Source organism: Cannabis sativa, chromosome 4, assembly GCF_029168945.1.
Source record: "Cannabis sativa cultivar Pink pepper isolate KNU-18-1 chromosome 4, ASM2916894v1, whole genome shotgun sequence".
NCBI classification, from domain to species: domain Eukaryota; kingdom Viridiplantae; phylum Streptophyta; class Magnoliopsida; order Rosales; family Cannabaceae; genus Cannabis; species Cannabis sativa.
Window position 1 is genome coordinate 64,734,654 of NC_083604.1, and position 23,491 is coordinate 64,758,144.

The following is a 23,491-nucleotide window of genomic DNA, read 5'->3' on the forward strand; positions in this document are numbered from 1 at the left end:
TCCCCCCCCAAACTAAAATGCACATTGTCCCCAATGTATGAAAATAAACCAGGGTGAGAGAAACTTACCTGAGCCCCATCAGAAGGGATCAAGTCCACCCTTTGCATTCAAAAGAGCCCTCGCACTAAATGAAGAAAATTTACCACCAATAGTGTTGATTTCAGAGTTTTGCACAAGAGTAAGCTCACCTTCAGAACTACCACACATCAATCTTTTCCAACGACGCTGAATCGTTCGAAGTCGCTCTTTAGGCTTTGCTTTCTTCTTATCAATTTTAACAACAGAACCCTTCACCACCTCAATCTTGCAACAGGTAGGAATGTCAGTTGGGGCAAAAACATTAAAATTGACCTCTTCATCTTGGACTCGCAACTTTAACTCCCCCTTTTGAACATCTATTAATGCTCGACCCGTGGCCAAGAATGGTCTTCCCAAAATAATGGGAATAGTTGAATCTTCCTCCATATCAAGAATTAAGAAATCAGCAGGGAAGATAAACTTACCAACCTTCACCAGTACATCTTCAATTATGCCACGAGGATGAGTTAGAGAACGATCCGCTAGTTGTAGAGTCACTGTTGTGGGCTTTGCTTTTCCCAATCCTAGCCTTTTGAAGACAGACAACGGCATTAGATTAATGCTTGCTCCCAGATCACATAGAGCTTTAGTTTCCACTGAACCCCCTATAGAGCATGGAATATTGAAACTACCCGGATCTTTAAGCTTGGGCGGTAGTTTCTTTTGCAAAATGGCGCTACACTCCTCAGTTAATGCCACTGTTTCATAGTCCTCCATTTTTCTCTTCTTAGACAATATCTCCTTCATGAACTTCACATAACGGGGCATTTGTTCCAAGGCTTCAGCAAAAGGAATGTTGATGTGTAGTCTTTTGAAAACCTCTAGAAATTTTGTAAACTGCTTGTCTAGATTGGTCTTTCGGAGTCTCTGAGGATAAGGTATCTTCACATGATGATCAATACTGATTGGTGGAGACTGTTGTGGTGGTGCAGGGCTATCAGTAGTTTTCTTTTCTATTGATGTTGGAGTTGTTGCTGATTGATCTTTAACTTCTTCATTGAATGGTTGTACCACATCAGGCCCATCATAATTCTTTCCACTCCTCAAGGAAATTGCTTTACATTGCTCTTTTCCTTTTGCCTCACTAGTGCTAGCTGAATTTCCTTGAGCTTGGTTTGCCACTTGAGTAGCCAATTGTTCCATTTGAGTTTCTAGAGTTTTAATAGAGGCTCTAGTTTCCATCATGAATTGGAGCAATAAATCAGCTTGGATATTGGAGCCACTAGGACTTTGTTGTTGGTTTTGTTGGGGCTGATTTCTCTGCTGGTAGAACCCCTGTTGGTTGTGCCCATAATTATTATTTTGGGAGTAGTTCCCAATGGCTTTTGCTTGATCCATTGGCAAATTATCCACATCTGCCTGACACTCTGAAAAGTGATGGTTGCCTCCACATATCTCACAAATAACTTGGGCTTGTTTAGCTTGCCCTGCAATCAGCTTTGTCAAGGCCTCAACTTGAGCTGTCAATTTTGTGATGGCATCGACCTCTAGCACACCAGCTACTTTCTTAGTTTGACTCCTTTCAGTTGGCCACTGCTGATTATTTAGAGCCATCTCCTCCAATAGATCGTAAGCCTCATTAGCACTCTTTCTCATAAAAGCTCCACCAACTGCTGCATCTATCAGAGTTCTAGTGTTACCAACCAACCCGTTGTATAAATTGTGAACCAGCATCCACTTCTCTATGCCATGATGAGGGCATTTTCTGATTAGATCTTTAAACCTCTCCCAAGCCTCATGGAGAGATTCATTATCTTGCTGATAGAAGTTGTTTATTTCTCCTCGCAGCTTTGCAGACTTTGCTGGAGGGAAGAATTTAGACAGAAATTTTGTTGCTAAGTCTGTCCATGTTGCTATAGAATTCGGTGGCAAGGAATTCAACCAACTCTTGGCTCGTTCTCTGAGCGAGAATGGAAACAACCTCAGTCGAATGGCATCATCGCTAACTCCATTAACTTTAAAAGTTTCACAAAGTTCCATGAAGTTAGAGAGATGCAAATTAGGATCTTCAGAAGGGAGACCACCAAACTGAACTGAAGACTGCACCATTTGAAGGATGGCAGGTTTGATCTCGAAGTTGTTTGCATCCACTGCCGGTGGCCTAATACATGACTGCACTCCCGTCAGAGTAGGGAGAATGTAATCTCTCAAGCTACGGCCATTAGCTTGATCTTCCACAGCGCCACCATTATTACCGTTATTACCCCCATTGTTTCCAGCATTATTGTTCACATTCGCAGCCATGATCTCTGATGTTTCAGCAGTTGCTGAAACTCTTTCTTGCCTCTTGTTCTTTCGATTCCTCCTGCAAGTTTTCTCGATTTCAGGATCAACTGGTAATATGACTGTTTGTCCTTGACGGCGCATGCACTTAGGATTCCTGAAATAGATCAAGAAATTATTGCAAGAAAAAGGTTAGAAAAATCAGCAAGAGAAAATATACCAAAGTAGAAGTTAGTATAATTTTATGTAATATTAATCTTAGACAATTCCCCGGCAACGGCGCCAAAAACTTGTTGCTATAATTTTAAGCACTACGCAAGTATACGCAATCAAGTAGTAAATCTCACACAGGTGAGGTCGATCCCACAGGGAATTGGATTAAGTACTACTAAATTATACTTATGATTCTATTCGGTAAATCAAAAGCAAATATGATTTAAAAACAGTAAAATATGAAAGAAATTCAGAAAACTTAATAACACAATTTAAAGTTGAGCAAGATGAGACAATAGGGAGGAGAATCCTGTTGTTGTTTACCCAAATTGTTAATGATTAATTACTATCCTATTCTTGGAGTGAATGACAGATTATGAAATAACCTAGCTCCTTTCAGATCTTCTAGATTCTAAATCACATGTTATCTAATTAATTCCTTAATTAAACTAACATGAAATCAGCATTAAGTAATAATCTACTCGTCACATAAGTCATGCAAATACTTTCGTTTCACATAGAACATTGATTATCTTAATTTTAGCATTCTCAATTCTCACTTTTCAGATTTTGAATTGAGATCATAGAACATGCACAAGGTGATCAATCTTAAACATGAAATTAAGAACAAATTAAGATAATTTCACAAACAAGAATGGAGGAATGGCAATTAAACATTAACTAGGCAAAACATTAATCAACAATCATCATCCTCCCTAAATGGGAAATTTAGTTCAGAAATAAATCCATAACCATTCCTATGACAATATTCAACATAAATAAATTAAAGAGGAATAGAGAAAGAAACTGTTGGTGGATGAATTCTGGGTCTTCACTTTGATTTTCTCTGTGCTCTTCCTGCCGCTCTCAGCTGTGTTTTAGGGTTCCAAATCGCTCTCCCTGACTTTCAATCGCAGTTTTCTATTTATAATTGAAATTTAGGGTTCGATGGACGAAAATGCCCCTGGTCCGTACGGGATCTCGCCGCGGCCAAGCTTCCTATCGCCGCGGCGAGAAATTGCCAAATTTAGGCTCTCTCTGTATCTCGTAACTCGCCGCGGCGAGCCTCTTCATCGCCGCGGCGACTGATGCTTCTGAATTCTCGAGATCTAGCCGCGGCCAAGTTGTGTTTAGCCGCGGCCAGATATGCACAAAAACTCAAAAATTGAGTTTTCTTCGGCTCAGCACGTCTTTTAATGAATTTCTGCACCCGAGACCTCTTTTATTCCAAAGAACCTGAAAACATAGAAAACAAGCGTAATTCCGTCCCAACACAGCTAAAAATGCACATAAATTGGATCCAAAACATAGGCTAAAAATAGCCTAACAGCTTGGCTCACGGGTGCTCTACTGTGCAGGGAAGGGTAAATTAGTTTGTGATCAGTCATGAGTGCGAGAGCTTGGCGATGCTTGTACATGTTCGAGCCACACTAGACCAAGCGGGTTGGGGTCTACCAATGATGTATTTTGTAACTCTGATTTTGCAGTTTAGGTCGGCTCGTAAAATAAACTTGTAATATTTTTGTGAAAATATTTACGGGATCCCGAAACATGTGTCTTTTGGTTGTAAAGTTTAAAGTTGTTACAAGTTTAATTTTCATTATGTTTCAAATAAAATTTAAATTTTTTGCGCTTATCCTTTTAGTAATCCCATATTAGGGGATTAGGGTTTCATAATCAGTTAGCGTAGTGTGCCTAATTGTTAGGGTGTTACAATCATGTTCCTTTTATAGTATTTCAACTAGAATTTAGGATTTAATTACATGGATTAAAAAAAATAGGCAAAAATTACACTAAGTGGTCGGCCACTAATGGGTCTCACTAGTTACAATTTTGCCACTTTATTTTAATTATTTATTCTCTTTCAATAATGCCATATTTTTCAATTTCAATCTTATAAATGTCAAAACTATTTATATAATACTTATAATTAATTATCAAATAAAATTATCATTTATATTATTTATTAATTATACCATATAACGTCTCTTAATTAACAAATAAATTCCAAAATCTATTTTCTTCACAATTAAGTCATTGCTTAGTTAAAATTCATAAATAAGACATAGTCTAATTTTAGAATTATAATTGATTAATTAAAAACAATTATCTGAGTCTGCAAGTAGTATTATCTCAACTAGTGTGGGGACGATGGGCCTATATAATCAAACTTCCAATAAGTAGATCTAGAATTTACAAAGTATATTCTCTAACTTATTAATTTCTCTTTGCGCCACCATAGATTTGGAATTGCATTCTTAATTATATAAAACGCTCTATATGTACCAAGACATAGATACATTATGAAATTATCCATTGTTACAATCCAAATAGTCAAAGATACTTTATGGATGGTCTATTTTATTATTTAACAGAAAAATGAGTCCAATTTGTAACTTTTGTAAAACACAGGGTACAAAATAGTATTTACCTTTTATTTATCTCATATAAAAAGTAAATTTTATTTTTTTTTTCTCATATTTATAGAAGAAAAAAAAAACTAATAAACTAACCTGAAACTGAAAGTACGTTAAAAAATTTATATTTTAATAAAATAATAATAATTAATATATAGTTATCAATCTAAATAAAAAAATAATTAAAAAATTGAATATAACATCAAATATCATTAATATATAATTAAAATTATTAAAAAAAAATATAAAACTTAAATTATATATTAATTTATTTAAATGGGTGACTTACAAATTTAAGTATTTATTAGTAATAATAATTCTAATAATTTTTTTAAATAGAAAATAAATTCGAACTCATATTAAAAAAAATAATTTTTTTTTTATTTAAACGTTTATAAATTACAACCATATTTTATTGGGACTCAAACTCAGGACCATGTTTAACTGGGACTCCAACACACGGACACCTATGACAGACTAACTCAAGTGGTTTAAAAAAAAAAACAAAGACTTCAATCCATTGTTAAGTTGGGTTCGAAAGTTTGAAAATGGATTTTCTTTTGTATTGTTGGAAAGAAAGAGAGAGTATAGAAAAATGTTCCCTTTTCCATTTAAAAAAAATAAATAAAAAATGTCAGGGTCGACCAAGCAGACAACTCACCCAAACATGCGCTTCATAATAATCCCTGACACACCCCACATCATTCCCAAACCCATTTCCCTTACCCTTTTTAATAATTCAAGTTAAAACACACCACCTCTCTTCCACTGTTACGCAAACCACACCTACTATCATTTCCATTCAATCCCAACACGCCACGTCACAGTCCAGAATCGTACTCAGCATCACATGACGTGGCAACCTTTAATTCGTCAGTCCCATCTCGGTGGACTGAAAACGTTACACCAAAGTTTACTCCTTTTTCCATCTTCCAACATAATTGAGATTTATTATCTTTTATTATTAAAAATTAAATTAAAACAAAAAAACAAACAAAGATTCATTAAATCAAAAGTATAGCTTTCACAACAGCAAAATATTTAACACTTTGGAGATCTGGAAAGGATTCTCAATCTCTCTCTCTATATATATTCTCCGGTAAGTTCTAGAGAGAGAAAGGTGAAGTGTGAAAATGGCGAGCGGTGGAGGCTACGGCGATACGAGCCAGAAGATAGATTACGTGTTCAAGGTTGTGTTGATCGGAGATTCGGCGGTGGGGAAGTCACAGATTCTGGCTCGGTTTGCTAGGAATGAGTTCAGCTTGGACTCGAAAGCCACCATCGGCGTTGAGTTCCAGACTAGGACTCTCGTCATCGAACACAAGAGTGTTAAGGCTCAGATCTGGGATACTGCAGGCCAGGAACGGTAACAAACTCTCTCCTCTTTTGCTTATTTACTTCTGGCATTTTTCTCATTATTAGCTGTTTTGGTAGGATTAATTTTGAAATGAATTGATCTAGTTTGGAATTGTGTCTGTGTATATTATATTTCTGATTTTAGCTTCTTTGATTGATATTATCGCGCTAAAAGTTGCAGTGATTTTGGCAAGGCCTAAGATTATGGTTTATGTTTTGTTTAAGCCTCAATGGAGGAGAAAGTGCCGCATAATCAGTTTCGCTTGAATCTTTTATTTTATTTTATTTTATTTTTGGTGGTTTTTATTAGTAGGAAAAAGGAAATTTTTGTGGCTATCATCTACAGATGTCATCCGTGATCTTAGAAAATATATATTTATCTCCAAATCGAACTTTTAGGTATTAGTTATTAGATATAATTGTGATTCTTACCTTACCTTATTGGCTTTCATAGTTAGAAATATATTATTTTTATAAAATTGCCTTTGCGATGCATAGCCATGCAATTTATTGATAGTTTTGCTCTTTTTATTTTTCTTCTTTTTTGAATTTAAAACATGAAATTAATTATAATATGGTCTTAATTTCTGGTTCAGTTTGATTGGTCTTTCTTGGAACCATTGGTTTTATTTTAATTTGGATCATTATTTAATTAAATTTCTTTTACATTAGATTATTTAATTTAATTTGGAACCATTGGTCTTTCTAGGATCATTATTTAATTTGGAACCATTAGAGATATTTTCTCTGGTGTTTATCCTTGTGGAACTTAAAGGAGTCTCTCTTTTTTAGAAATAGAATAAATAATAGGGTCTTTCACAAGGTCTTCTATAGAAGATTTAGAAGTTAGAGATTTCACTTTTAAAGATTTCTTATCATGAAAATTCGTGTTTAAATTTAAAATATTGTATGGAGTGTTGGGTGATCATGTTTAGCATGGCTCATTAGCTTCCTTACAAAATTACCGGTTGTAATTTATCTCAACATAGGTCATCAGATGAGATGTTCATCTCCATCTCATTAAAGTGTTATAGTGGTATTTGTTATTTAGACGCACTTAACATGTCTAGTTATTTACACATATCTCATCAATATGTGTTATATTACCATTTTACTGTATGCTAAAGAAGCCCTTTGAAAGAACAAATTCTCTAACTTCTGCCAACAATGAATTTGTTCACATAACATATCTTTTCGTATGATGTTTGAGCAGATACAGAGCGGTGACGAGTGCATACTATAGGGGAGCTGTTGGGGCAATGCTTGTTTATGATATAACCAAACGCCAGACCTTCGATCACATACCACGTTGGCTGGAAGAGCTACGTAACCATGCTGACAAGAACATAGTCATCATTCTGATCGGAAACAAAACTGATCTAGAGAACCAGCGTGCAGTCCCCACTGAAGACGCCAAAGAATTTGCCCAGAAAGAAGGGCTTTTCTTTTTGGAGACTTCAGCACTGGAATCAACTAATGTCGAGAACGCCTTCTTGACCGTGCTCACAGAGATTTTCAACATTGTGAACAAGAAGAACCTTGCGGCTGATGAAAACCAAGGAAATGGTAACCCTGCATCCCTTACTGGCAAGAAGATCATCGTGCCGGGCCCTGCACAAGTTATCCCTGAAAAGAACAAGATGTGTTGTACATCATCGTGATCTAATCTTTTGCACAAAGTGGTCTCAAATACAAGATTCTTGTTTTCAAAATCTCTAAAATAGCAATTTTTTGATGGGTGGTGTTTTTTCATTTGTATATTTTTACATTGTTTTAGCCTTTAGTTTGCATGGGCGGCCGAACTACTTGCTCGTTATGATAAGGAAAGAAAGAACTAAGTTGAAGTTGAGTTGCAGAGTTTTTATTACTTGTGCTCTTTTTTTTTTCCTTCTTTTTTTCTGTGTTTTTACTTCTTTAATACACTACTTTTCAACTTAATAAATCATGTCAATGATATTTAGAAAAGTAGAACTTGCTATGCCTTTCAATAAATTAAACTTCATGCTGCACATATATAAGTATGGAACAAATATTAAACTAATAAATTTTGATCTAATGGAGAATAATAAAAGTAACATTTGAATTTTTAAGCTTAATTTAACTATTAAAAATAGAAAAATATTAAAAGGTACAATGGTGCTTAGCATGTAGAATTTCTACATGTCGATATCGCTATTGATTTAATAAAGGATCGAGTCCTATGTAGTTTAATATAATAATTTTTAAGGAGTATCGCTAGCTAATTGCAAGACAACATGTCTAGAGGTAATAGACATCACTAGTACTCAATAATAATGCTCTAAGAAAAAATCTCTTTTTACACCGTATTAAAAATATGTTTATATATAAAATACTTAAGTGAAATTTGACCTTTTTTTTATCTTTTTTTCCCAAATTTTTTTCCTTGGTTTTTTTTTATTTAATTAATTAAAAAAATTAAGTGTAAAAATTCAAATTTTTAAATACTACTCATTCATGGGTAATACGGTACACTAAGGGTGTACGTCGGTCGGTTTAGTTGGTTTATAGCATATTTTTATTAACTCAATATAAATATCGGGTTGCAAATATTTAATCGTAACCCGCCCAATTAAAAACTAAAAAAAGTTCAACCCTCCCAATAATTTCATCGGTTTGGTCGGGTTAACCTGTCCAAACCGCTTTTCATTTTTTTTAATAATTATTATGGTTAGTTTCTAGTATTCAAATAATTAGATTTAAAAAAATAAAAACATATTATTTATATTTTAAGCTAAAAAAGTTATAGTTTAAATTAATTTTAAAAACTTTAATATAAGATAAATATAATTGAGTAAACATAAAATAATTGAATAAAATAACAAAAAAATAAGTAATAATATGGTATAAATTTTAAACTTCAACTTCAATATCCAAATACAATAAAAATTATAAAGTCTAAGTTTTAAGCTAAACATTAAAATGTTCAAATTTTAAATACAAAATAGTTTAACATATAAATATAATTTGTGTAATATTAATATATACAATTTTATTAAAAAAATATATAAATCAGTTTAATTTTGTTTATTCGAGTTAGGCAGTTTGTAAATTTTGTTGAAGACCTCTATCGTACACTCATATAAGTCTATTCATATAAAAGAATTTTGGATCACATTAAACTCATTTCGAAAAAGCTTTCATTTATTTCTCTCTTTTTATACATTATTTTATTAGAGATTCCTTTAGTTTATTAATTTAATTAAAATTTAAATAAATTGTAGTGATTTAAATAGATATTTAATTTAATTAATTTAAATAAGTTATTTAATAAAATGTTTTTTTTTTCTGACTGATACCTAATAAGAAGGTGCATGCTTGTCTATAAAATACCTAATACAATTTAATAAGTACGATCTAATTCAATCAAATCCACAAAATGTAAATATTCGTGCTTGTGCGAATTGGATTGAATTGAAAATTTTAAAATTCACACTTATGCAGATTGAATGTTAATTAATATGTAAAAGTAACCGATCCAATCAAATTTACACATATTTATATATGTTTTTTCGAAATTATATATGCAATTAATATTTTAAGGCAAAAAAAAAAAATAGTAATTTAAAAATCTAATACATATGATATATATTTTAAAATTTAATAGATTAAATTTATATTCTATTATATATAAGAAAAATATAATTTAAAACAAAATTAATCATTTTTTTTTACATACGATTTTTATTTTTACATTTGAATTTGTTATTTTATTTATTTCAATTTATTTTGGGAGACATAAAAAAGTAATAATTTATTTTATTTTAATTGTTAGTTATGTAAAATAAATATTTTTAATAAATATTAAATAATTTAATATTAAAAAGTAACCAATCTAAAATAACATATCTAATCAGTACATTTACGAATTGAATTAGATTAGATTTAAGTTATTGTATAGATTGGATTAGATTCAAAATATAAAATCCGTACTTAGTGCAAATTTAATGCACTATAAACAAAATAGTGTGAATTGAATTAGATGAACACTCCTACTTCCTATTTTGTTTTCAATAAAATCTATTGTCCTAATTTGATATTGGCACTGCTCTTCCAGCTCTTAATTTCTTCAGAGAAACGGTTCTGCCTTAACATAAGTTAAACTTTCACCATATGAGTAAAAACTATGTGTATTTGCTATGTTCCTCTATAACTTTTTAAATTTTCTCCCAAAGTCAGCTTTTGTGCATCAAATTACAAACTCCCCCCTTTAAAAAAAAAAAATACAAACTCCCAACATTCAATACTGAAAAGTAATTAGCAAAACCATCTGGTAGAATCAATTTACCACTAATGTTCCACATGATTTAATAGTGAAGAGAAACGAAGCTACAGTTCTTCCAAAGCTCCCTAAAAAATAAATTATGATGTCAAGTAAAATTTTATCCAATGTGCATATCTGCAAATCGAATGGAAAAGCATGGTCGATGTATGCCGTGCCATTGTAGCAATTACGAGAAAAACACAATTAGAGTACAACATAAAATGTGCTACGAATGTCAAAAGTTTAATCTTACTTAACCATCAATCGCCATTTGGATGCTTTCTTTGTCTTCCTTCTTTTCTACATCATTTTTGCCCTTTTCATCCACCCCCGACTCCGAACGGGAAGGGCTTCTGTCTTCTTTCACCGCTGATTCCTTTTCAATTTCAATCAATGCTGAAGTTCTTTCTAGCATTTCTTGGCAGTCAACAGCATTGACCATCACAGTCAAGCTGGCCTTACCTTTCCAGCAGCTTATGGCAATTGTTGACTCATCTACTTGGATAGGACTCGATGTCGCCTGACCATCTGTAGAAATTTGGACTAGTTTAGGAAAGTAAAATAACCAAGGGAAACCTAATTTTCATCCATCATAACATAATGACACATACCTTTCCCCAAAACTATCACACAGCTTCCTAGTAACAACTCTGACACTTTCTTGCCAAACTCAGCATCAACAAAATCGGCAAATTTGATGGATTTATACTGTAAAAGATGCTTGAAATCTACAGGGGATGCATATAGGATTTGTTTTGTGACATATGGGAGAATAACTGGTAATCCTTCAGAGGATATCCGGAATATACAGGGTGCAGAGCTTCCTTCTCGTGACGTTTGTCGTTCCTGTTTATTATTATGGAAGGCAAATCAGATAGTTTCCATATATTATTATATCTTAACAGTATAGCAGTCTCATATGGCAGAAGAGCAGTGAATTGGGGATGATTTTAAATTGTTTGTGTCAGTCTCATACCATTGCATACTAGAAAAATGACAAAAGATCAGTGATTCGGTGGTGATTTTAAAATGTTTGTTTCCAGTGGTATTAACGATGACCTGAAGTTTCTATCTAAATCATAAAGTAAACAAAGCAAAGATCATAGGCATCTAGGGCAGGTAGAATTGTCATTAATCAAAACCACAAGGCCAAGTACGGAGGTTCATCAGGAATTAATCATCCAACTCCTTTCACCCTATTTGTCTAGAGAAAACATAAAAAGGCCACACAGGGTAATAAGTAATAACAATGAATAGGGAACCCTGTGGAAAAATTTTGATTCTAGACGCCTAATAATAAGAAATAACAGACAACATGCATTTCTAGCAAAAGAAAGAAAGAAAACATATTTTATTGAATTGAAAAACTTACAAACATCTTCAGGCCAATAGACGCAATCTTAAGTTGCTGTCCAACAGATAAGTTCAGTTGAAGAACATCCTTAACTGACTTTGAGATATAGTATATTCTCTTCACGTGATTATTATCAAGGTTTCTCACCACAAGATGGCCAGTCAATGGAAAAGATTCATCAATGCCATAGAATGCCTTTATGTTACTAATAGTAACCTCATCTTTAAAGAAAATAACTGGGTCAACCCCTTTCCACTTTCCTTGTCTCTGTAACTTTCTTTTCCCTCCAACTTTATTGAGATCAGATTTACTGTCACTAGGTTCTTGGGTTACTTCTATATTTTGCACTTCAGATGTAACAGAGAGATCTGGTTCATTATCTATCAAATCCCCAGGTTCTTGGACTACTAAATTTTGTTCTTCAGATGCAACAGATAGATCTGGTGCCACAACAGCATCATCCTCTTTATCAATCAAATCGACCTCTCGAGCTGCTTCTGCAAATTGGCCATTGGTAACATCGTTATAGTCAGCCTCCAACCCATTTGAATCTTCAGTGACCTGCTTTTGAAGATCTCCTTGTGGCCCATTGTTCCCAAAGCACTTTTCTTTCTGACAGTTTGACTTCTCCTGAACAGCAACTGGGTGGAAATGGAAAAACAAATTTAAAATCAAACCAAGGAAGAGATACCTGTATTCAGATTTTAGCATGAACATTATCCTTAGTTTATTAACCAGAACATATATAGAGATTCAAGAATAAAAAAGATCAATATTCAAGAATTCATAATAAACTGCATGATTTGGACAATATGGAATGCACCTGGCAGTGAGGAATGCTTGTGAAAGACAGCAATAAAGAAGGCTCCAGTATTTTGATCATGAGGCAATATTCTAATGCAACGTTCTAGTGGAAAATTAGAAACTTCCTCAGCTGTACTTGAATTCTCTGTTGAACATAAGGAATCTTCACAATTATCACTTCCACCATTCTCATCCTCTTTGTCTGGCTCCTTACCAGTAATGTCATTTTCATTTGCATCCCTGTCACTACTACCAGAAGGAAACATGCTAGGAAGAACCGCATCTGTACGGTATTTGGAAACATCTTTGTAAGAAGCCATCAAGACACCCTTATCACGTACCTGCATGTAGCAGGATATTGGCTTGAAACTTTAGTTGCAGATAGATGTAACTTGTAATTGTCAAGAATTACTCTACGACTGTTTGGTTAAAAAAGTTACTAGGACAAGTCCAGTCAAAGACAAGTATTTGAAAAGTTCTTTAAATTTTCCTTTTGATCAGATACTTTTAGGGAAAGACAAGGGCATAATGCCCAAAAAAGAAGGAACATCGGTATAATATTATTAACCTAACATTATCGCTGTCAAAAAGAAGAATTAAAAAATTAACCTAACATTATCATTGTAAGGATATTCATTATTATTAAGCTTGCTTTTTAGTGGAAATTACACTCTTATCGAACCACTTGAGCTCTTTTACTCTTTTCCTTTTAACTTACTCAACTACGGCTTGAATTCCAGACCACTTGCACACACTTACTGAACCACTGGAGCTCTTTTAATCTTTTTCTTTTAACTTACTCGACTACTGGAGCTTGAATTCCAGACCACTTGCACACACTACTCAACCGCTGGAGCTCTATTACGTTTTTTTTTTTAACTTGTCAAATTAAAATCCTCTTTGATTTGAACTTCTAATTGCCTAGGTATGTGAATTCTTATAAGACTACTGTGAGGTATCTCTCACTTGATTTTCTTCTCTTCCCTTTATTTTTCTGTTTCCTCTCTTTCTAAGATAATATGTTTTTCTATATCTTCCTGTTCACTGTCATTACAAAAGTTTCTAATGGAATGAAACAAAATTACAACATAATTCACTTGCCAGATCAATCAAGTCTAGAAAAAAATAGGAGCTAACCTTCCATGTTTTGAGACCTGGCCGTCGAACAAGTTGAGGAAGTTCATTAGAGACATCCAATAGTTCGACAGACTCTCCACATTTGCGCAAAATCTGAATAAAGAAATCCATGGTTGTCAGTTCAAAAAAGTATAATTTCCTGGATTTCTTAGCTTTTAATGCTCATAATTAACAAAAATTTCTGTTTTTCCTCATACAGAAATTCAATCGAAAGAATAATTGGACAGAAATCCACAACTCGTGATCAATGTAATAAACTTTACTGTAGCTAAATATTACAAGTCCTTTGGCAGCAGTATAATCAAGGAATAGAAGGGGTTCTCTAGTCTTCACAAATTAGACATAATAGATTCATACATGTGTGTTTTGATTGATAGAGGTTCAACTATTCCCATTCCTGTAACCAACTTAATTGTGAGTTTCTGTCTTTAGTTAAATATATGGAATCATTATAATTTATCAGGCTTTAATTCTTCTACGGAAAACAATAAAGTAAAACTTCTTCCTCAGACATACATAATGCATACAGTCCTTCAACAACATTTCATTAAACGTAAAATACACTTCAAAACAAACAAACAATGCAATGATGCAATGATAAATAAATCAGCTCGCCTTAAACAACATTGTACATGTCAAACAAAGCTGAAAGTAAATATTAACAGCACATACAAAGATGTGCAAGGTTCCAATTCAATAAAATATGACATACAAGCAGAAGAGACACTTCACTGAGTTACTTATGAAAAGAAGGCCACAATTTTATGTCAAAAAAGAAATAAACAAAGCAAAATATTACCTCAGAAACCACAGCCTCATTCTCAATTGGATTCATTGAACATGTTGAGTAAACCATTCTTCCACCAACTTTAAGCAAAGTTAAACCTGCATTAATCAGCCCATCTTCTGTTAAGTTTGGCTCACAGACAGGTGAAAATAAATAAAATCTTGTGAGCGAAAACTCCTATTTTCATTTAAAGCATAACAAAAATATTATGTAAACATATGACTAAATGACCAGGATTTTTGGGGTGTTCAAGAAAGTACATTAATATCAGTTTGGCTCACAGACAGGTGAAAATAAATAAAATCTTGTGAGCGAAAACTCCTATTTTCATTTAAAGCATAACAAAAATATTATGTAAACATATGACTAAATGACCAGGATTTTTGGGGTGTTCAAGAAAGTACATTAATATCAATACTTTTCAATAATAATCATATTTGTAGGGAATAATTTACATAAACCTTTATAATCAACAAATAAGGACATTATAATACATTTATAATATGCAACCAGGAATAATATGCAAGACATTAAACTAACGCATCATTAGAAGTTAAAAACATAGAAGGGAAGGCCTATAGTTTCCAAGTGCATTCTATCCATATCTATCATCAGCTTAGCATCAGGCCTTCTCTTGCTTACAAGTTAAGCTCTAATAAATTTTTCAGAAAATAAGTTAGAAAGACCAATGTGCATACGCAGCATCAGCAGCCCTCTCCAGCCAGGAAAATTAAGCAATCCTAATCCCTGCCGGATACATAATTTGGTTTCAAATCAGCATCAACATTTTCATTTAATAGGAAGTTAAATCAAACCAGGGAAGCAAATTAATCTAGACTTTGCCAGATAGGCCGAAAACAAAAAAAAAAACAAAAACTTAAGTTTAAATACAGTAATAGTACTGCATATAACTTGCTTGAGCTTGTCCTTACTATTTTTTTCAGAACAACCAATCATTTATAATTGCCTGAAAAGAGGGGAGGGGGAACGTCAACCTACATATCCTAAATCTTATAGCATTAAGCAACTATTTCCAATGAAGGTACCTCGCATGGCTATCTGAATTTGTAGACTATGAAGCCCATTGCCCAGTCCTGTATGCCTGTATATAAACAAAGGGAGCAGATATCATTAATCATTGCAAGTACTAAGTTAAACAAGATTTTCTTTATAAAAGAAAATGGGTGTGGCAAGAAATTTCTACCATTTTCTCCACATATCAGGTGCCTTACGAAGGGTACCATCTCCACTACAAGGAACATCACATAATACACGATCGAACATAAGTTGGCTAATAGTTGAGTCTTCCATTACATTTTCAGATGCATTAAAATGACTTCTGTTTAAACGGCAGCCAGGGAAGTGCTGAGCTTCATGATTTGTGACAATAAGGTTGGCGGTGCACATTCTTTTGGTTTGGTGAATAAGCAGATGGCATCTTGCAACATCAAGATCATTTGCTACAACCTAGTCAAAAGAATATATTGAGAGGGAGTTCTCATGCAAAGTAACAGGATGAAGAAAAGTGCATCACACGGTAAGGAAAGGATTATACAAGAATATACATAAGAGACTTACAGCAAAAGGCAAAATCCTACGTAAAGAATGTAACACAAAATAAACTCAGCATTACTAACCAGTCCACTAGGCAGTGTTCCTGATTTGCTTGAACGATACACAATCTCAAGGAGTTGAAATGTTTTCGAACCGGGTGCAGCACACACTGAGACAAAATGGAACAAACTAGATATAACAAATAAATAAATGAATAAATAAAGCATTGTTTTATTTTAATATTTTTGTTTTTAAGTTTAAACGAATAAGTTATCAAATTGTTAAATTTATACCATAGAGACAAGCAATCTTCTTAACTTTCAAACTTTTAAACAAAAAAGAGAGGAAACTTTTTGATAAGAAAGTGGCAGCAGAGATTTATTCATCTTCAATCCATGTACTTTTCCTTTTAGCTAAACAGGGGACGGAAACTTATTCTTTATGTCAAAAAGTAACTTGAGAGTTTGCAAAAAAATAAAATAAGAGAGGTCTGTCAATAATTTTTTCTTACAAAATATAAAAATAATGCATTCAATACAAACAAATTGCTTACTGTCAAGTACAGAATGATTTGCAGATACATCAAGTAAGAGGGGAGGAACCTGTGACGCAACAAGAAGCGATCAGAAATTTATCAGATAAAGTAAAAAACTAAATAAAAAAGAAGCAATTGTAATTACTTAGTTTCCTAGCTTAGTTTCTCTAGTTTGATATATAAATACATGCTATTCTATTGAATAAAATAGATAATTTTGATTTACTATTTTCTACATGGTATCAGGTTTCAAATTTTGTGTTTTCAACGTTGAGGTTGTCTTTGGGTTTACAAACAAATTAGGCTTTTGTTTCTTTAAGGGCACCATTTCAGAAAATTTATTTTTTGGGTAGTACTTTATTCACACAGCTTGTCCAGAGAAGAAGCCCACCTGCCGATCTGCCTATCGCCGGAATTTGGTGCCCAGAAGCCCCGTGAGTGTGCCCCACGCTCCGTCGTCCTCCGCTGGGGCAGCTCCCACGCACCTGCGCATGAAAGCACGTGCTGACGTCTCCATTGGTCAATTTTGGTCCGATCATTCACTTCTGGTTTTCCGGTCGTTCAGTGCTAGTGTTTTTCCAATCACTTTGATTTGTGGTTCACAAGGTTTAGTTCTTCTAATTTTGGACTTTTGATCCTTTTGTTAGCCTCTTCATCTTTTTGTTCTCTATTGAATTTTGGTTGTGAGAATTTTGATTGTTGGCTCAATATCTCATTTTGTTCAAGGCTTGTTGTCTTAATTTGTTTGCTTCTTTATCGAATTTTTTGGTTGGTTTGTTGTTTGAGTTAGTTTGGGGGGACGAACATAGTATTTGTAATAGCTTCCGAAAGACCAGTTCTTGTTTCTGCATATGAATATGCAGAATTCTTACAATATCAAAAGCCTATCTCCTCACCACTATTAATAATTTAGGCAAAACAAATGTGTCTTCTTTCTTCAATTACCAAATGGGTTATTGATTCTTGTGCCACAGACCATATGACAGGTAATTCTAGCCTTTTTTTTCTCATTTTCAGTCTCACGCTTCTACTCCTACCACTACCTTAGCTGATGGGTCACCATCTCGTGTTATTGAGTTTGGTATATTTACTCCTACTCCAATGCTTCATTTGCCATCTGCGGTATATTTACTTAATTTTTCATTTAATTTGATCTTTGTCAGCCAACTTACTCGTAATCTTAACTGTTGTATCTCCTTTTCTTACTAATCATTGCTTATTTCTGAATCTTATGACGAAGTAAATTATTGGCAAAGGACATAAATCTAGAGGCCTCTATATTCTTGACACACCAATACCTAGATCCATTGCTTGTTCTAGTGTACAATCTCCCTTCATGGCACATTTTAGGTTGGGTCACCCATCTCTTCCTTTACTTAAAAAAATTTGTCCACAATATAGTAAGTTGTCTTTGTTAGATTGTGAATCATGTCAATTTGCCAAACATCATCATCTTAGTATGAGTCCTAAAGCCAATAAATGTGCAAGTGTCCCTTTTGAATTAGTTCATTCTGATGTTTGGGGGTTCTCCTACTTTGTCTAAACCTTATCTTCATTATTTTATTACTTTTGTAGATGATTATTCTCGTATCATTTGGTTGTTTTTTATGACTCTGAGTTGTTCTCTATTATATGTGTTGAAATTAAAAATCAATTTAATATTTCTATTTGCACTTTAAAAAGTGATAATGCCAAAGAAAAGAGTATACATCTTGTTTATTTAAATCTTATATGATTCAAAATAGCATACTTCATAAAACTTCTTGTGTTGATACACCATCTCAAAATGGTGTAGCTGAACGGAAAAATAGACATCTTCTTAAAACAGCTAGGGCCTTCTTATTTCACATGCATGTTCTTAAATTGTTTTGGGTCGATGTTGTTTATATTACATGTTTTTTGATTGATCGCATGTCATCTTCTGTTCTTCATGGTGAGATGAGATCCCTCAAAAAACTTTTTCCCAATAACCAGTTGTTTCCTATTGAGCCAATGATCTTTGGTAGCACTTGCTTTGTTCGCGATGTTCGTCCACATGTCACCAAATTAAACCTTAAGTCATTAAAGTGTGTATTTGTTAGTTATTCTCGTCTTCAAAAAAGGTATAGGTGTTATTGTCCTGATCTTAATAGATATCTTGATTCTGTTGATGTTATTTTGGGGAAAACACGCCTTACTTTTCGTCTTCATCTACTCTACTTGCAGAGGGATGATGATTTATCGGTATATTCTATTACAACTTTCTGCCCCTGACACATGTTTTGACGAGTCTCTTGTTCGTCCACTTGCCTCGGTCACAACTCCTGACATGCATGCGCCTCCTCTGCCTCCTATTAAAGTTTACTCCTGGCATTTGCCTCCACCTCTGCCTCCTCCACCAGATCTAACCCTAAGCGATGATCTTCCCATTGCATTACGTAAAAGTAAATGTTAATGCACCTATCCTACTTCTTCTTTTGTTAATTATAATCATTTTTCATCTTATTCTTGCTCTTTTATTGCTTCTCTTAATTCTATCTCGATTCCTAAAACTGTGCAAATGAGTACTCACAATTAAAGTCAATCCATATGGAACAATTGCTCGATTAAAGGCTCGTCTTGTTGCTAAGGGTTATGCTCAAACCTATGGAGTGGACTATCGTGATACTTTTTCTCTCATTGCTTAACTGACTTATATTCGGCTGTTTATTTCCATGGCCGCTACTCATCATTGGCCTTTACATCAGCTTGACATTAAAAATGTCTCCTTCATGAAGATCTTCAAGAAGAGGTGTATATGGAGCAACCTCCTGGGTTTGTTGCTCAAGGGGGAGTCAGGACGAGTTTGTCTACTTCACAAATCTTTTATATGATTTGAAACAAAATCCTCGTGCTTGGTTTGGTAAATTTATTCAGGCTGTTTAGAATTTTGTATGTTGTAAAGTAAGTCAAACCATTTTGTGTTCAATAAAATATCAACTGTTGCTGGTATCATTTTGTTAGTTGTGTATGTGGATGACATTGTTATTACTAGAAATGATACTAGAGGCATCTCATCCCTTAAATCTTTCGTTCATACCCAGTTTCATACGAAGAATTTAGAGGCGCTCAAGTATTTTTTGAGAGTTGAAGTCACTCAGAGTAAATAGTGTATTTTTCTATCTCGAAGGGAGTATGTACTTGATTTGTTAATTGAGACAAGAAAATTGGGAACAAAACCTTGTAGTACTCCAATGAATCTAGTTGTGCACCCTACAAGAGATGGGGAACCATTTGAAGATCTTGAGAAATATTGCAGATTGGTTATTAAGTTGAATTATCTAACTGTGACTCACCCAGACATTGCGTTCTTAGTTAGTGTTGTTAGTCAGTTTATGCCATCTCCAACAATTCATCATTAAACAGCATTACAGCAAATTTTGTGTTATTTGAAAGGAGCACAGGATGAGGTATTATTTACAAGGATCATGGGCACCCCCAGATTGAGTGTTTCTCAGATGCAGATTAGGAAAGTTACAAGGAAATAAAAGATCCACTTCGGGTTATTTTCTCTCTTTGGGGGCAATCTGATCTCTTAGAGGAGTAAGAAGCAAAATATTGTGTCTAGATCCAATGGAGAATCAGAATATAGAGTTATGGCACAGTCTGTGTGTGAGAAAGTGTGGAGTTATCAACTTTTGACTGAAGTCAGATTTAAGACTTCAGTACCAGCAAAATTGTAGTGTGATAATCAAGTTGCTCTTCATATTACCTTAAATCTCGTGTTCCATGAGCGAACTAAGCACATTGAGATTATTGTCATTTTGTTCGTGAGAAAATTCAACGAGGTTTGATCTCCATAAGATATATGAAGACTGGAGAGCAGTTAGGGAATATTTTTACAAAGGCTTTGAATAGGGTGCGGGTTGATTATCTTTGTAACAAACTAAGCATGATTAACATTTATGCTCTAGCTTGAAGAGGAGTATTAGAATGTATTAGCTGTAAATTAGCTAATACATTAGGAATTAGTCGTAATTACTTAATTTGCTATTTTCTCTCTTAGTTTCCAAGTTCAGTCTCTCTAATTTCGTATATAAATACATGTTATTCTATTGAATAAAATACATCATTTTGATTCACCATTTTCTACAAAAACCAAATGTAGAAATCCCTATATCTCTATGTTAAAATCAATATAGTCTAGGCATGCATTTGTTTAAAGAAAAATTAGGATTGTAAGTAAAATTCCAGAAAGACAAACAACACAAAATAAACCTACCATGCTAACAGCCTCTTGTCTTGTTATGTTTCCGATTTCATTTGCCAGCTTTAAGAACTCATGAAACCTGAGATAATGATATAATGATGATCAGAATAATAAGCTCGACTTGTAAAAATATCAATGATCAACCACGATTCTATAAACTGAAGCAACTGCTATCTTTTTGGACACCAAAATTTTGATATAATGCACTTGTAATAGCATCACATTAAAAAATGAGGCCTTCCTTCTTTTTTTTTTCTAAAACAGAAAGAAAGTATAGGCAAGGTATGAAAACAAACAAAATTTTGGTATGAGTGCATAAATATCATGCTTCATATAAAGTACACAACAAAGCTGGGTGCCTATTAAATTCAAAAGTGTGATCATTCCAAGTGTAAAATTTACAAAATTTTATTTTATAATCCTACAACTCAAAGTAAATGCACCACTACAAATGCAATATTTAACAGGATTCTAAATCAGGATGTAAATGGTACATCAAAAATTTACATAGGATTTTACTGAATTACACATGGCACAATTAATTATATAAATTTTACCTCTCTAGATTCTGATTTTTCCTTAGCTGCATCCTAGAAAAATTTAAATGCCAAGCGAGGTTATCAGGGTACCAAGGTAATGGTTTAATAGCCTCCTTTTCACCCTCACTCACCTGAACATGATATCATATTTAAAAAATTAAAACAAGAGGAAAAAGTAAACGGAAAAAAAATAGAATCACACATAGTAGCTAAATATGCATCAAGTAACAATTCTAAATTAACAAATTTTTATTCAACTTACCTCAGACTGAAGAGACGTCATAAAGTCATTTTCTAATTGATGACGGATTTCTTTATAAAACTGGCTACTGCAAGATCAGGAAAAGGAGACAAAGCTTCAGTCAATCATCACTGCCAAAAGCTCGGCAAAGAGTCACATGAGTTTACTAAGTGCAAGGTAAACAATAAGCTAGAAATGTGTTAAAAATAACTATTACTATCTGACTCCCTGGTGATAATTTAGTTGTACTCCTATCAATATATTCATATAAGGAATATGGGATAGACCAATACACTAATTCATAAACACACAATGATCAGAATGCTTACAGCATATAAATAAATTTCTCATCTGATTCATGTAAAACACAGATCAATGACTAGGATAATAACATAAACACAATGAATTTAGAAAGAAAAAAAAAAGATGCATCCACATAAAAAAATATATTTTAACTTGAAATTAATGAATAAAACTGTTTTATATGTTTCTTTCTGCAAACCACTCCCGCTTATATATAAATTCATCCAAACATAAACTTCCTACAGTTCAAATAGCACACTCTATAAGGGAACAGTAGAAAAGAACAAAAGAATTCTCTGGTCCTAATTTTTTTATTAAAATCACCTTGAGTTGATTCGAAAAGCAGCTGGCAATGGCGTTCTAAGAACTCCCATGAACGAGTCCCAATCATCTGGTGCAACTATCCCTTGTGCCTACGTTAAAACACAAGTGAAAAAACAAAACAAACAATTCAACAAAAGCAGAATGCTAGATACGTATATTGTGGAGACACATACATATAGAAAATAGAGAATACCTTATAATAGAAATCAAAACTAGGGTTTTGAGTTGCAAAGGGCTCCCAATGTGTAGCACCACCATTATTACCATTGGCGGCGGCGTTGTCGTTGTTAACATCAGAGGATGGGTCGGACTTGGGACGCTTCCAAACGTTGTCTCTCTTCTCTTTGAAGTGCTTTCTCTGAGTACGAGCCCTGCCGCGTCCCATGTCTGGTTTCGGAAGTTGGTAACAATTACAACGCCCAGTGGAGGAAGTGGTGAGGGAAATGGAGTTAGCAACTGTTTGAGGCTTGGGGTTTGGGTCGAATCCTTGACCTTGTTGAGCTTGTGTACGTACACGCGTGTTGCAAAACTGTAATTTCATGTTTTAAGTCTAAGTTGCCCTTCAGGCAAATCAAATCAGAACACGATCTCTAGGCCCATTAGAGCCCAGATCACAAACTAACAAAGCCCACATCTACCAGCCCATTCAAATGAAATCAACCCAATTGTATGTAGGGGTATTCATAAAATAGCCGATTTAATCTAATTCGTACGATCTAATCCAATCTACAAAGTGTGGATATCAGATTAGATTGCATTAGAAAATTCAAAATCTACACTTGTGCAGATTGGATGTTGGTTGAATCTCTGTTTTCTTATTGAAACGGGCTTTAGAGTTAACTGGTGCCAAATTTTCTATTTTTACTCATTTAACAGAGGAAGAACGGGCTCTAGCAGACCAGTACACTAAGAGGATGTTTTTCATAATGACGTCCTCTTCTGATATTTTGGCAAGAGCCAAGAAGGCCACAAATCAAAAAATTGGTTGCTAGGGGCAATCATCAATTACGGGGCCTTCAAGCATTTTTGTGTCTCCAAAGGGTGTTGTTACTTTGAAAACTAATACTAGGGAATAAGAGATGTAGACCTGGGGAGTGACGACAAAGAGAGCACTAT

The 23,491-nt window shown here is 33.8% G+C and overlaps 2 protein-coding genes and 1 non-coding gene across 3 annotated transcripts; 2 read left to right on the forward strand and 1 right to left on the reverse strand.

The window, feature by feature from the left end:
- Nucleotides 1-1,762: 1,762 nt before the first annotated feature.
- Nucleotides 1,763-1,869, forward strand: LOC133037610 (small nucleolar RNA R71). Its single transcript, XR_009687702.1, has one exon. It is a non-coding gene; the product is annotated as a small nucleolar RNA R71 (small nucleolar RNA).
- A 4,044-nt stretch (nucleotides 1,870-5,913) lies between these two features.
- LOC115714070 (ras-related protein Rab11D) lies at nucleotides 5,914-8,136 on the forward strand. Its single transcript, XM_030642604.2, has 2 exons — nucleotides 5,914-6,297; nucleotides 7,501-8,136. Exons 1-2 carry the CDS (start codon nucleotides 6,065-6,067, stop codon nucleotides 7,946-7,948), a joined length of 681 nt encoding a protein of 226 aa, XP_030498464.1. The 5' UTR covers nucleotides 5,914-6,064; the 3' UTR covers nucleotides 7,949-8,136.
- Nucleotides 8,137-10,576: 2,440 nt separating this feature from the next.
- LOC115712258 (uncharacterized) lies at nucleotides 10,577-22,916 on the reverse strand. Its single transcript, XM_030640513.2, has 15 exons — nucleotides 22,569-22,916; nucleotides 22,376-22,464; nucleotides 21,770-21,836; nucleotides 21,526-21,638; nucleotides 20,981-21,047; nucleotides 16,759-16,807; nucleotides 16,289-16,374; nucleotides 15,856-16,118; nucleotides 15,698-15,753; nucleotides 14,664-14,749; nucleotides 13,865-13,957; nucleotides 12,747-13,068; nucleotides 11,942-12,564; nucleotides 11,181-11,415; nucleotides 10,577-11,097 (listed from the first exon to the last, which is right to left on the reverse strand). Exons 1-15 carry the CDS (start codon nucleotides 22,914-22,916, stop codon nucleotides 10,823-10,825), a joined length of 2,772 nt encoding a protein of 923 aa, XP_030496373.2. The 3' UTR covers nucleotides 10,577-10,822.
- Between the last annotated feature and the right edge of the window lie 575 nt (nucleotides 22,917-23,491).